The sequence below is a fragment of the Semicossyphus pulcher genome, unplaced genomic scaffold, assembly GCF_022749685.1.
Source record: "Semicossyphus pulcher isolate SPU_LCO1_2020_fin unplaced genomic scaffold, fSemPul1.0.p SCAF_15, whole genome shotgun sequence".
NCBI lineage: Eukaryota > Metazoa > Chordata > Actinopteri > Labriformes > Labridae > Semicossyphus > Semicossyphus pulcher.
The window spans coordinates 3,485,757-3,499,036 of NW_027211659.1; the positions used below are offsets into that span (position 1 = coordinate 3,485,757).

The window sequence follows — 13,280 nt, forward strand, 5'->3', positions numbered from 1 at the left end:
ATAGTAAACTTAGTATATGTAGTAATACAGCGAAAACTACATGAGTACGCGAGTAAAAAAAAGGGGAATCTTAACGTTTCGCCAGTGTATTCACCCGATGAGCTTTATTGTGAAATATATTTGCGAAGAGCAGTTAAAACCGGATACGAGTCATTTTTTTGAAACCGATTTTACTTTTAATTTTTCAAACGACAAGTTGTTTGATTCTTTACATATAATAGCAATTATTATACATATACAATTTCTGTTATTTCTGTTAAAAAATAACGAAACATTTAAGAAATGCGAAACGTTTAAAAAAATGCAATTGAACTACATTACCCACAATGCAACACACTAGGTTGTCGTCGTTACTCTCGCGGGCTTTGTTTTGATATGGCGGCAGGCTTCGAAACTTTTGTCTGTTGTGTCTTTATATCGCATGTTTTCGCTCCAGTAACACCGCTTTTCACCTATGTTACAGGTAAACCACACTTGTTTTTACACTTTTGATAATGTTGCGAATTTTTTTGACACGTCACTCCATTTCAACTCTACATTTCAAACTTTTTGTGTCTCAAGTCAAACGTAGCCTACTAGCAACAGGTAATATCAACAAGACAGACAAGCCTTTTAAATGCAGTGATTTGGCTAGCACTCAAAACGATCAGGTTAACTGTATCGTCAGGTAGCTTAGCTGCATGTAATGAATGTTGTCACACTGCCAATGATTCAGCCGTTTTGTCTTTATTAAAAGCTTCGATTAAGTTTGTTGTTGCTAACCAAAGAGACACTCATTTAGAACCGATACTCTGCTATTGTGACATTCTGTGGTTTAACTTTTAACCAATCTAAACTACATACTCATTAAAATAGCTACTGTTATTTAAACATTAGACGGTTACTATATATAGTTTTCTTGGAATCATCTAAGTTGGAGTCAGTGTTTATTCACGGTGTGATTAACCCCTAACCTGTCACCATAATCTGTCGCTCAAATCCCGGATTAGCGAGCCCTGCATGAGACAGCGCGGTCATCATGTCATCTCCAGCCGGGCTTCAGTACTCGCAGGCAGACTTCTTGGCCAGGTGGATGCCAAGTAGCACCAGAGCCGGGGTGATCCTTCCGGACTTGACTGGCTCCATGCGCCACATCTCTGCCGTGGGGTCCCCGTCCCTGGAGCCAGACGACTCGTTTGTCTCCGACTTCGCCCCCCTGCCAGCCTCCGTAGACAGCAGCTGCATAGGTGTGGATGGATATGCCCGGTCACCTGGAGGAGAGAGGGCTGGGACTGACAGGCCAGTGAACGGTCTATCCTCTGTGCTTCCGAGGAATTCAGATGGAGAGTTGGACAGTTTGGATGAGATGGCAAACACGTCACAAGATCTGCCCCTAAAGATGAAGCTAGAACAGGTGAGGAAGGCAATTTGGATGTCAAAATGTTTGAACATCTTTGAACAACTATTGACAGCTCTTAAAATAGACATCTATTAGACAACACAACTGCTGCTTTTTCACACCTAAACAGATACTTTTTTTATAATCTATTGGTACTTAATGAAGTGTCCTTAGTTATAGCGGTCTTAAGTGACAACACTGAGGCTGAATTAACACCTTATTCTACTGTCTAGATAAATTTAACAGCTTGAGTCAAACAAATATAAATAGGCCTCCTTCAATGTATCTAATACCAGTATAAGAAAATCTCTTGATGTCCTAGCATTTGAATTTCTGGCACTTTGTGTGTAATTCAGTGTTGATTACATCACCGCTTCCTAGTTACTTAATAACCCCCACCTCCATCGCGCACGCTCCGACACAAACACTTTGCCTCTACCTGCTAATATTAGTAGAGTTCACCTGAGGCTAGTCTATTTATGCTGGCATGGACTCAAATAGTGGTGGAGGTGTGTGCATGCAACAAAATAAGCACTTTTAATATGTTAAGTCATTCGTATGTGCAGTGTGTGGACAGCCAGTCACAAATAAATTAGCATGTTGGAAAACACTGAGCTGTAATTAGTGGCAGTGTGGGGTCACGTTGGGTTAAATACACTGTGATAAGTCTGGTAAACAAAGGCCAAGGCCCTCGTTAATTGTTTTAAAGCCTACTGCAAAGCACTGGGAGACACTTTGGATGAGAGAGGAATGCCCTGATCTGACATTTTCAGTCATGAAATAGATACCTTGGCTTTCGCTTTCGGCTACCAACTGGGATCAGATACCACTGCTTTATTGGGAACATTGATACTTGCTTAGTTAGTTGGTTAGTGTGTTGTGTTATGTTTTGTAGTGCAACAGTTACCCCTTAGAATATTGGCTTTCAGATATTAAACTTGTTGTTGTAGCAGGCTCGAAAAAAATCAGCTGACACTTAAACTCCGTCAATGGTGGCGAGATAGGTCCCTCCTTCTACCTCAAGAAAAATGGCTGCTGCTGGCACATGCTGAAGTATGTGTACAGAGATGCAGACATACAAGTCTGGTTAGCTACATGGCTGGTTAAAATGTAATCTTCTGTGTTTGTGCAGTTGAGGAAATGGCAGCAGCACATGCAGGAGCAGCTGAAAGCCCATCAGTTGGAGGAGCTGCTTCGCCTGCAGGAGGAGCAGCAGAGGCTGCTGGGAATGATGAATGGATCCCAGGACTGCACAGGAGGTAAAGAAGAGGAATTAAGAAAATGACTGCAAATTTGATTGTTTTCAAGACATAAAATATGATGTGTATATATGATATGTATTTACTCTGCTTCCCAAAACTTATCTTAGCTTCTTCATGTGTATATTTTTCTTCTTAGAGACCCCGCACAGCCCCACCTTAAACTGCCATAGGGTCCCACAGGGTTACGCTTGTGGGCGTCGACAGGAACCAGAGCTCTCACCAGCAGGGAGACGGGAGCAGCTACAAAGAGGTCAAGATTATGAGGAGGTGGAGGATGAGGAAGAGGGTGAGAATATATTTTTATACAGATTTTGTATTTGCATTTTGAGTACAGCAGACGACATAAGCCAAGCTTTTCTTTCTTCAAATTGTTGTTAATATAATTGTGGAGTTAAATCCCCTCTGTGTGAAACTCTAACTGTGTTTCCTACAGGCACGTGGAGCTCCAGAGAAGATGAACAGAGTGTTGATACGAGCCGTTTTTATGAGCATGATGACACGTTAATACAAAGTAGTGGTGCAACTTTGACTGACGACAACAGAGCGAAAGACAAAGCTGTCCATGATAGGTAAATACGATTTTTTTTATTCAGTGTTGTCTTAATGCATACATTGGCTTCAGCTCTTTTTGTGTCTGTCCCTCTTCAGACCTATAAAGCCGGGTATCGGTGGTCAGCAGAAGACGTTTGAGGAGTTGTTGGAGGAGCAGCTGAGGCTGGAGGAGCAGAGGCTGAAGTCTGCCCAGCAACAGCAGGTCAGCTAATATTAAAATCATCCCTTTATGAACCTTAAAAGTAAAATCATCAGTACATAAACACAACAGACGAAAGGAGAGTTTTTAAAGCAATTTCTTTCAGATTGAGTATCTTTTCATTGTAGCCATAAGTTTGTGCGGGAAACGATTTCAGTTCAAGCTGACTGAGTTATCATTGTGTCTTCTCACCTATAGAGCCAAGATGAAGCTGCTGCTGCTGCCCCTCCTAAGAGAGCCTTTCTGAAGCGAGGCGAGGGCCTCTCAAGATTTACCAACAATCGCAAAGCTGTGTTACCAAAAACAGAGTTAAAGAAGGACCCGAAACCACAGCCCCAGGCCAGAGTACTGTCCCGCAGCAACTCAGAGCCTGTATCTTTACAGAGAGGTGGAAATAATAGCGCTCAGCGGCTTCCTGTCCAGCGTAAAACCGCCACACTCAACAAGGAAAACCGACCGAGAGGTCTCAGTTCGCCGCCTCAGGACAGCAGAGGTGATAGTAAGGCAGCGAAGACGAAGGTTTTGGGGAGTCATCAAAGGCAGAACACGGCTGCATCACAGTCCATTCAAACAGACACTGACGGGAGACAATCCAAACATCAACTGGAGCAAATAAAGGAGCAGAATAACAGGAAAGTTGGTCCGTCTGCTCAAGTGGTGAGAAACGCTGGTAATAACATGCAGCCAAATCCTGTAACCAAACAGGTGGGCATGCTGAGAGGGCCGGAGACAGCTGACAATGATGCTGCAAGAGGGAAAGGCTGTGTTTCAAGAGAAGAAGGAGGAAAAGGGTCAGAGGGAGGAGGAGGAGGAGGAGGAGTTCCTCAGGATTCGTTTGAGCTGTCGTTCCAGGAGAAGCTGCAGCGTTGGGACTGTGACCGGCAGCTGGAGAACATGGAGCTGGGAGAGTTCGAGCTGCTGGAGCAAGCGGCCGATGAGCTGTCCTTCTCGTCCAACTCCTCCTTTGTCATGAAGGTGCTTTATTCATCTCTGTAGTGGTTGCTTGTGCTCATTGTTTAATCTGGAGTTTAATTTGTTTATTTTTGCTTGGATCTCAGCTCCCGTGCACTTGATTAACCTTTTATATTAAACTGACTGTTCTGTTCTCACAGGTTCTTCAAATGGACCAGCTGCAGGCTGCCAGGGGTCACCCTCCACGACGGCTCTCCTCCACACCCATCAAGTCACCTCCAAAAGGTGCCCCTCGGAGGTGCAGAAGTGTTGGTAGCAGTGCTGGATTGGCGAGCCAAAGCCGTTCCGTGAACCCAGAAGTGTTTGTGGTAAAGTTAAGGGACGATAAGAACAGTGTTAGTGGTGGGGATACAGAGGAACTGGACAGCGGGAGAGAAGACAACCAGAACTCTGATGTTTCATCCTGTGCCAGCTATGAATCTGAAGACCGGGGAGTGGCTGTCAGACCACCTTCGTTTCCCAGCACCCTTTGCTTTCCTGCACAGTCACACCTGCCATACGACAAGCGTTCATATCAGGACGAGGACAGCTGCAGAGACTCGGCTTCAGACGTGACACAGGTCGATGACAGCGAGAGTGACAGCGTCCTCAGCAATGCAGAGTCCACTCTCACAGAGGACAAAGACGGGCAGCAGGATCGAGTTGTGTTTGATGACAATGACACCTGGAATGACCTGGAGGACACTGCAGTCAGCACAGCCAATCACAGCAGAGGAGTAAGTCCAGTTTCCAGGGTAACGGCCAACAGAGCCTCGCCTCCTGAGCGGACTCTGCTGAGGAAGGTGGCAGGGAGTAAAGTTGTAGAGCTGGATAAAGGCACAGTTATCGGGTCAGCCAATCAAGAGCCAGATCTTCCTCCTGCCTCCCAGCTCATGACGAGGTTGTTCCCCTCGCTGAAGCCAAAGACCCAGAATGCAACTCTCCCCCCTCCCCCTGCTGCTGCTCCTGAGCCTAAAAAGCCAGAGGAAGAGACAGGTGAGACAAACAAGCCTCGTGAACATCACTATACAGTTAGACAGGAAGTACATTTTTATCACTGCACACAAATAAGTGTGATTGACAGCAAGTCACACATTTAAAGTTTTCTTCTCCGACTAACAGTCCAAGAATGAAACGATATTCAGTTTGCAACAACCTGACTGATGCTGGATTTTTGAGTCTTATTCCAATAGATGTATTTGGCTCTTGAATAGTAATCCTTTCATTTGAGAAGCTCATACAGTTAAAGCTGGCTTTTTTTTGCTTCTAATGAGTTGTACAATTAATCACGTACTTATTTTACTTGATTAAGTTATTGTTTCAGCACGACTCTGTCCTTTTGCCTTCGATTCTTATTTCTTTATGTCTCTAACACTTGTACAGTATAAACTTTACAGCACTAAATACCACAACAATACTTTAATTACCTTAAGAAGCTGCACAAATTATTTATTTACTAAATTATAGGAAATTACTTTAGAGAGGTGTGTCCTCCAAACCACAAGGGAGATAATGATGGAGATAATGTTTGGCATTAATTTGCATGTAAAAAAATAAACTAATCTAATTTCATATATATATATATTATAATAAATAAACTTATTATTCTATTCTAGAAATGGTGAGGGATGTCTTATTATTGATGTTTTAGAATTCAGGCTGTCAAAACAACGCGTTAATTTTGGTTAATTAATTAAGTCAAAGAAACTAACGCAGATTAATCGCCTACTGTTATATCCACTGACCTTATATGGCGCTGATCATACGACCATATACGGCAGCTTTGAAAACATGTCGGAAACACGTGACACAATGTTACTTGGCTTTTAGATTATTGTTATTTTGTTCATCTGAGATCGATCATTAAGAGGCCTTTTCCGTTTAAAATAAACCTAAATCTGTCGCTGTTTTAAAGCGTGTTAAAGGTGCCGATGTCGTTTGGAAACGAGCGATGGTTTTGAGACGTCATTAATAACATCCCTCGTGAACACGCGGCTCACGTGCTGTGACAGACTGCTGATGAAAACAACAAAGCAGACAGAGAGAAAGAGAAGGGGGCGGGGCCAGCAGCTGTGTGCAGAGGTGCAGGTGTGTGTGGGGAGGACTGACTGAAAGGAAAGTGATAATCAGATTAATGTAGTTTGTGAATTAAGAGTTAATAAGGTGAAGAAGAGAGGGCGATTACAGAGTGGAAGTAAGACAACCATCTAGAAACAGGCTACATGTAATGTGGTGCTTCTCACAGAACTCGTTGATATATGCGATTAATTGTGATTAATTACAAAACCTTTAATTAATTCGATAATTTTTTTAATCACCAAATTAGAATAATAATCTTGTCATTTATTTGCCCTGAAATCCCATATATTTACAACTAAAATGACCACAGATCAGCAGTCAAGGATCAGATGTTCAGTTCTTGCAAGGCTGGGAATGTTTAAAGTTGTATGTAAATATTTGTGTGTGTGTGCGTGTGTGTGTGTGTGTGTGTGTGTGTCCTCGTCCCCAGGCCAGCAGCTCCAGTCCAGACAGCTGCGGGAACGACTGGTGGAGCTGGAGATCGAGATCGAGAGATTCAAGAAGGAGAACGCTGCCCTCACCAGACTCAGACAGGAGAACGAGAAAACCCAGGAAAATCTCAGGTGAAATATCAGACTGCACTTGTTGTTACTTTTGGACTATTAAACCTACCTTCAGAAACAAAGGTAAATGGCAGCACAAAGCTGTAATGTGTTTCTTTATTTTGTCTTTTGTTTGGGGTGGAAATATTCGAAAGACTTATCGGTCTCTTTCCTTAGCGGTGTGATTTATCTCCTCTTTGTTGTTGTTTTCGTAGGAAAGAGCGTTTGGAGTTTGAGCAGACTAAAGCCGACGAGCTGGCAAAGTTTGAGGAGCACAAGAAGGAGGAGAACAGGAAGCTGCAGAAGGAGCGCAAACTGTTCGAGAAGCACGCGTTAGCTGCCAGAGCCATCCCCGACAAGAAGGAACGAGAGGAAATCCAGGTGACAAACCTGTTCCATGTCAGCAATTCATATGTTAATATTTTAAGCTGGCTTTTTTAAATACAATGTATAAGTTAGTTATATTAATGTGATGGTGCAGATGGTGCATTTTGCAAGTTGGCAAAAGGGACTTAACGCAGGACGTGGCAAAGCCGTGTCCTCAGTGACACCTGCAGTGTGGAGTCCTGTAGTAATTAAGAATGAGATCTTAAAATAGGTGGAACTCCCCTTTAATCTTTCCATGTCCTCCCTGCCAGGCGTTAAAGCAGCAACTGAGCGCCCTGCAGGAGGAGCTGAGGGGGAGGGAGAGTCGCTGGGCCTCCACACACGGTCGGCTGAGGCAACAGATCGACTCCCTGAACCAGGAGAACGGTTCTCTGCAGGAAGAGGTAACCATCTGACCTCTGACCCTTTTACATCTGTGATCTCTACCTGGGTACATTCACTTGATAAGGAAAAACATGTTAATCTACCATAATCAGGATACGCAGAACGTATTGCATTACACCCCTCTCCTAACAAAATTAGTGCGTTGACATGGGTTTATCAGACCCGAGAAGTCCCGCTAATAAATGCCGATTCTCTCTTTTCCCATTGCCAGTGAAGTATACTCCTTTTGGTCTCTTTTCTGCTGCTTCACCGCCTGACGAAGAAGCTCTCTCACTTCGCTGTCTTGACAGTGTTGCTTCATCCTCCACGAAACAAAGAACAGACTGCCGTTCTATGTTGTTCTTTTGTATTTTGGCGACAGCGGCGGGAACTTCAATGCGTGTCATAGCACCTCGCCGAAAAGGGGGCGGAGATTAGTGTGTCGACTCGCGTTTTGTGTTCCCATCTTTGCTGATTGTAGCGATAATTACCCGGGCCTACTGCAGTCATTTCACCCAGGTCTGAATGCCGATTGTAACCTTTCCCACTAAGCAAAAAAGCCGAGTGTTGGTGGGTTTTTTGACCAGTGGGAAAGAGGCTTTAAATACAAGGGCATGGTTGGGATGCATTTTAATAAAGGGTGGAAAATGGGGCCTATGAGTAGCAGAGAAATATATCAGTTAAATGTTTTTTTAAAGGGTAATTTTGCAGATTTTTAACCTTCCCTTTATCTATTTGAGGTAGGCATTTAGTGTAAAAAAAGCATGCTGTTACTGCAGCAAAACCTTTATTCTTCCAACAACTGGCAATGTAGTTTGTGGCTCAGACTAACTACATGCTACCTCTGCTGCATGATCAATTATCAGTTGCAGAAATATATAATATAATATTATATTAAAAAAATGTTAAAGCATTCTTTCTCTTGTAATTTCAGATCCGTATGTTGGAAAAGCTCCGCCTCAGCGCCTGGAAGAAGAGCCCGGTCAATGCAGAGAACAGCAAAGAAACAACAGAAGCTCCAAAGATGTTTGAGAACAACGTGCCGTCTGTGACCAAAGGAGTGAAATTTGCAGTAAGCATGTTCATACAATTTAGTCTTTTTATTTTCTCCGGAAAGTGTCAATAAAAGTCTGTGTATGGTTGAGACCTGAGTAGGATAATAAAAAACAAGACAACATGTTTGAAAGCAGGTGCGTGCTGCAGACGTAGGTGAGGACAGCGGAGGAGCAGTCCCGCCTAGACAGAGAGTCGCGTCAGGTCCAATATGCTCCATGATCCGCCATTGCGATGTCGCAACTCTCTCTCTCTCTACGGCTCTGAAAGTACCATCACTCACTCACTCAGTCAGTCAGTTACTCCCTCAGTTAATCACATACAGAACTGTGTGTAGGGCTGACCCCGGCCGTCAGCCAAGAAGAGGGATACAGGGTGCTCTCGGTAGCAAGGTCCAGATGAATGCCAGGTTCTCTTAAAGGCTAAAAGTTCACTGTCCTAGCCACACCTCTAGGAAGTAGGCGTGGATAATGTTGGAAAAAAGTCTGTGGCATAAAAATCTTCTTTTTTTCACTTTGTTTTCAGAGTCCTCTTGACTCCAGAGGAAGCAGCAGCAGTCCTCCACTCAGCAGCATGGCTGCAGCCACTGCAAGGAGCTCCAGGGAGAGCAGCCAGGCTTCTGCAGGTACAGTGAAGTTTCAATCACAGGGAGATTTCTTACACTGAACTTTTTTCGGACAAAGATTTCTGGCACATTTATTTTTTGTTTTTATCAATCAACCCTAAAGATAAAGGTTTGTTAAGTGAACTAATGGCCAATGTTGTTCTCTTTTGTGTCGATTGTCAGCAGGTATAAAGAGCAGCCTGAGAAAGCCATCAGTACCAGGTTCCTCATCATCATCATCCTCCTCCTCTTCCTCCACATTGCCTGGCAGGAGGAAAGAGGAGAGGTCAACACCCGCCCCCTGCAAGAGCCAGGACAGACCGCCAAACCAAGAACAGTCACATAACTGCTCGACGGTAAGAATCATCCTGTGATGTTCTTTCCTCTCTAATCTACACTGCTATACAGTTTACACCATCAATGATTGTTCCTTTACTGCTGCACATTTACAGGAAAATACCAAAAGACAAGAAGTTGCTGCTCACCATAAGGGCTTAGTAAATGCATTAAAGTTTAACGGTTTGTTGTTTTTGACGTCTCTTCATTGCAGAAAAGAGATTCTCCGCCAAAAGAATCAGAGTGCAGTGAAGCAAAGGAGCCAGAATCAGCTCAGGAGGTGATCACACACCCTGATGGGAAGGTGAGAGAGTTGAACGATGTGTCACTTTGCACATCAGCACAATATAAAGTCCTGACAACTCTGTGGCTTGATGGAATTAAGATACAAGACGGCTATTGAAGTTGAGTTTAAGTTCAGTTTGTTGTTATGGATGTTAAGAAGCAGCTGCTGGTTTTGTTCCCTCCAGATCGAGAAGGTTCTGGCGGGTGGTGATCGAATCATCGCCTTCCCCAACGGGACCAGGAAGGAGGTTTCAGCAGACGGGCTGACGGTCAAAGTTACCTTTTTCAACGGCGACACCAAACAGATCACAGCCGACCAGAGAGTGGTGAGACATTTACCTTATGTACATTAAATACAGGCTGCTTGATGGTGCAGTGGTTAGCGGTGTCACCTCACAGCTAGAAGGCTCCTCGTTTGAATCCCGGTTCGGGCGTAGTGGGTCTTTCTGAGTGGAGTTTGCATGCTCTCCCCGTGCATGTTTCCTCCAGCTTCCTCCCACAGTCTGAAGACATGCTCGTTAGGTTCATTGGTGACTCTAAATTGCCCGTAGGTGTGAATGTGAAAGGTTGTCTATCTCTTTGTGTCAGCCCTGTGATTGACTGGTGATCAGTCCAGGTGTAACCCCGCCAGACCCCACGACCCTGAACAGGATAAGCGGTTGGATGGATGGATGGACAGACATTAAATTTATTTTCACAAATATGCTTGTGTTAACTTACACTGAGCAAATCACAAGTGATACTTCTTCATTAGTTTAGTTAGGAAAGAGAAAGTTGCTGTTGTGAAGTCATTGACCCACCTTATGAAATTAAGGTTGGCAGGTATCTGTCGTCTTTGACAGGAGATTATATTCTCTGATAATTATAAACTATGGATGGTTTTAAATACCTAATTTCTGTTGAAATAAACTTGTTTTTGCTGTCAAGGTTAGAAAAGTTGCAACGCTCTGGTGCTACAACTAAAGTCTTGGTTTTCAGTCAGTCAAACTCACTATGAGACAATTTCCCTCTTTTATTTAGCTTAAAGTGATGTTTGAATCCCAGTGTTGTGTAGAAACATCGCTTTACTGTTTTCCTTGAGGGCTAACCTACGAAAGCATCTTTACCACCTGAATGGTAACTCTGTGATGTGTCTCTGCTCCTCCTGTTCAGATCTACTACTACGCTGAAGCTCAGATTACACACGTCACCTACCCAGACGGCATCGAGGTCCTGCACTTCCCCAACAACCAGACAGGTGAGTGCAGATCAATAAACTCATTACATAACAAGGCCTTTATTTTAGATTTACTGGAGTAGGTTTACTTTTCTGATATGTAAGTTTATATTGAAGATTAATATAGTTGAGGTTATTATTTATCATTTCTTTTTTCCTGGATGTAAATATTCCTTTCTTTCTTCTAGAGTTCTGGTTATTTTTACTTTGCAGTTTGGGATCTATCCATCCATTTTTATGGATTTAGATAGATTCGAGCCATCTGCTGGTCTTATTTTCATCTTGTATATTTATACCAGCATGATTTTGACGACTGTATTTTCTACCTCTCTAGAAAAGCATTTCCCAGATGGCCGTAAGGAAATCACCTTCCCAGATCAGACAGTCAAGAACCTTTTCCCCAACGGCCGGGAGGAGAGCGTGCTGACAGACGGGACCATCATACAAGTCAAACCGTAAGTAGAGACCATAGCTCGGGCTCGTCCTGCTGCCTCTGTTGTTAAAAGGTCTGATTCAGCCAAATGTCTTTGTTTTTCCTCCCTAGATTTATTTTCTTTTTCACTGTTAGTATTTCCTATCGCTTTAATAATAACTTGAAATTTCTTGTTTTTGTCCAACCAAGAAAAAAACCATAGGATGCTCAGTTTACTAGCTGAGATAAAAAACATTAATTGCACTCATTGAAGAAGATGGAACAGAAAATAAGCTAAATCCACCTTTAATGAACGCTGACTGGGTGTGAATGTGTGCTGCCTCTCTCAGGGACGGCACCAAGGAGATCCACTTCAACACGGGCCAGAGGGAGATCCACACGGCCGACTACAAGAAGAGAGAGTATCCTGACGGCACCGTGAAGACCGTCTACACAGACGGCAGACAGGAAACGCTGTACCCGACCGGACGACTCAGGGTCAAAGACAAAGATGGAAACATCATCGTGGACAACAGGGTGTAGAGTCGAGGTGTCGAACAAACTTTAGACATGTCCTTTATTTCCCAAAAACAGACAGTTTGTCCTTTTAGTGCTTTTCTATCTCAGTGAACTTCTTAATACTTGAACGTGCTGCCACGTTAAGGGGCAAAGCTACAGCTGGCAGTCAACAGTGAACTAGTTTAAAGAAGTCCTCAGCCTTTCAAACAGGATTTTAATTTATAGCTTTTATTTATTTACGCATTCAACATGTTTTTCAGACTTAACAGGAAGTCCACAAAGCACCTTAAACGTTTCAGTGATGCCGTGATAACAGCCTCTGAAGGTATCTGAAACTTTGCAATTAATCCGTTTTTATGCTAGTTCTGTTTTTTTTTTTAAGATTTTATTTTGGGCTTTTTATGCCTTTTATTTTAGAGAGAGGACAGTGGATAGTGGCGGAGATGGGGGAAGAGAGAGTGGGGATGACAGGCAGCAAAGGGCCGAGGGCGGGAGTCAAACCCAGGGCCGCCACATCGAGGACTACAGCCTCTGTATATGGCCGCCGATTTAACCACGGAGCTAAACCGACACCTTGATGCTTGTTTTTTGCCGGGATTTTTAAAGTTAATGATCTACCACCAAACTTCATCCAGTCGCATTAATCTGAATATTAAGATCAGAGGAACCGTATTGTTTACATTTTCAGTAAAGGCCTGGGGATAATGAAATGCTGTACAGTAACAAAATGTCGCCTGTGCTGCAGATTCAAGCAGAACTACTTCAGTGTGGCGGGTTTTTAAGTGTTTGTTTACAATTGTTTTGATTTGTAAAAATGTTAAATACATATTTATTTCCTTAGCTGACTGTATATGTTTTGTAAAATAAATTTTATCTTCTTTCTATTTAGAATCATGAGTCTGTTTTGATAATTGTTGAACTCTTATTTGGAAAGAAAACTTCAGCCAGCATTTGAAGACTTTAATCTTCATACAAACAAATCCGTCTCACAAGTCAAACGACTAGAAAACAAAGTGACAGGTAAACGCAGCTCGCTCAAACACAACAGCTAGACTTAAAAGTAAAACTCTGCTTTACAGGAACATGAAAGTAAAATCTTCTTTAACATATAAAAACTCAGAACAGCAGTCAAACAGAATGAA

General features: G+C 43.1%; 1 protein-coding gene across 1 annotated transcript; it reads left to right on the forward strand.

The window, feature by feature from the left end:
* Positions 1-1,018: 1,018 nt before the first annotated feature.
* cpap (centrosome assembly and centriole elongation protein) lies at positions 1,019-12,903 on the forward strand. The gene is made up of 18 exons (XM_069663056.1): positions 1,019-1,393; positions 2,511-2,637; positions 2,777-2,926; positions 3,074-3,209; positions 3,289-3,394; positions 3,590-4,366; positions 4,504-5,338; positions 6,852-6,984; positions 7,179-7,344; positions 7,602-7,733; positions 8,648-8,785; positions 9,292-9,391; positions 9,557-9,726; positions 9,921-10,010; positions 10,177-10,317; positions 11,144-11,228; positions 11,542-11,662; positions 11,970-12,903. The coding sequence occupies exons 1-18, from the start codon at positions 1,019-1,021 to the stop codon at positions 12,160-12,162; spliced, it is 3,975 nt and encodes a 1,324-aa protein (XP_069519157.1). The 3' UTR covers positions 12,163-12,903.
* The last annotated feature ends 377 nt before the right edge of the window (positions 12,904-13,280 follow it).

What these genes read in the sequence shown, in the direction of transcription:
- cpap (XM_069663056.1), top strand. Translation starts at nt 1,019, where the DNA reads ATGTCATCTCCAGCCGGGCTTCAGTACTCGCAGGCAGACTTCTTGGCC. An exon ending in AAAACCCAGGAAAATCTCAG is followed by an intron (nt 6,985 to 7,178) that starts GTGAAATATCAG and finishes TTGTTTTCGTAG; the next exon opens with GAAAGAGCGTTTGGAGTTTG. An exon ending in CTTCCCCAACAACCAGACAG is followed by an intron (nt 11,229 to 11,541) that starts GTGAGTGCAGAT and finishes CTACCTCTCTAG; the next exon opens with AAAAGCATTTCCCAGATGGC.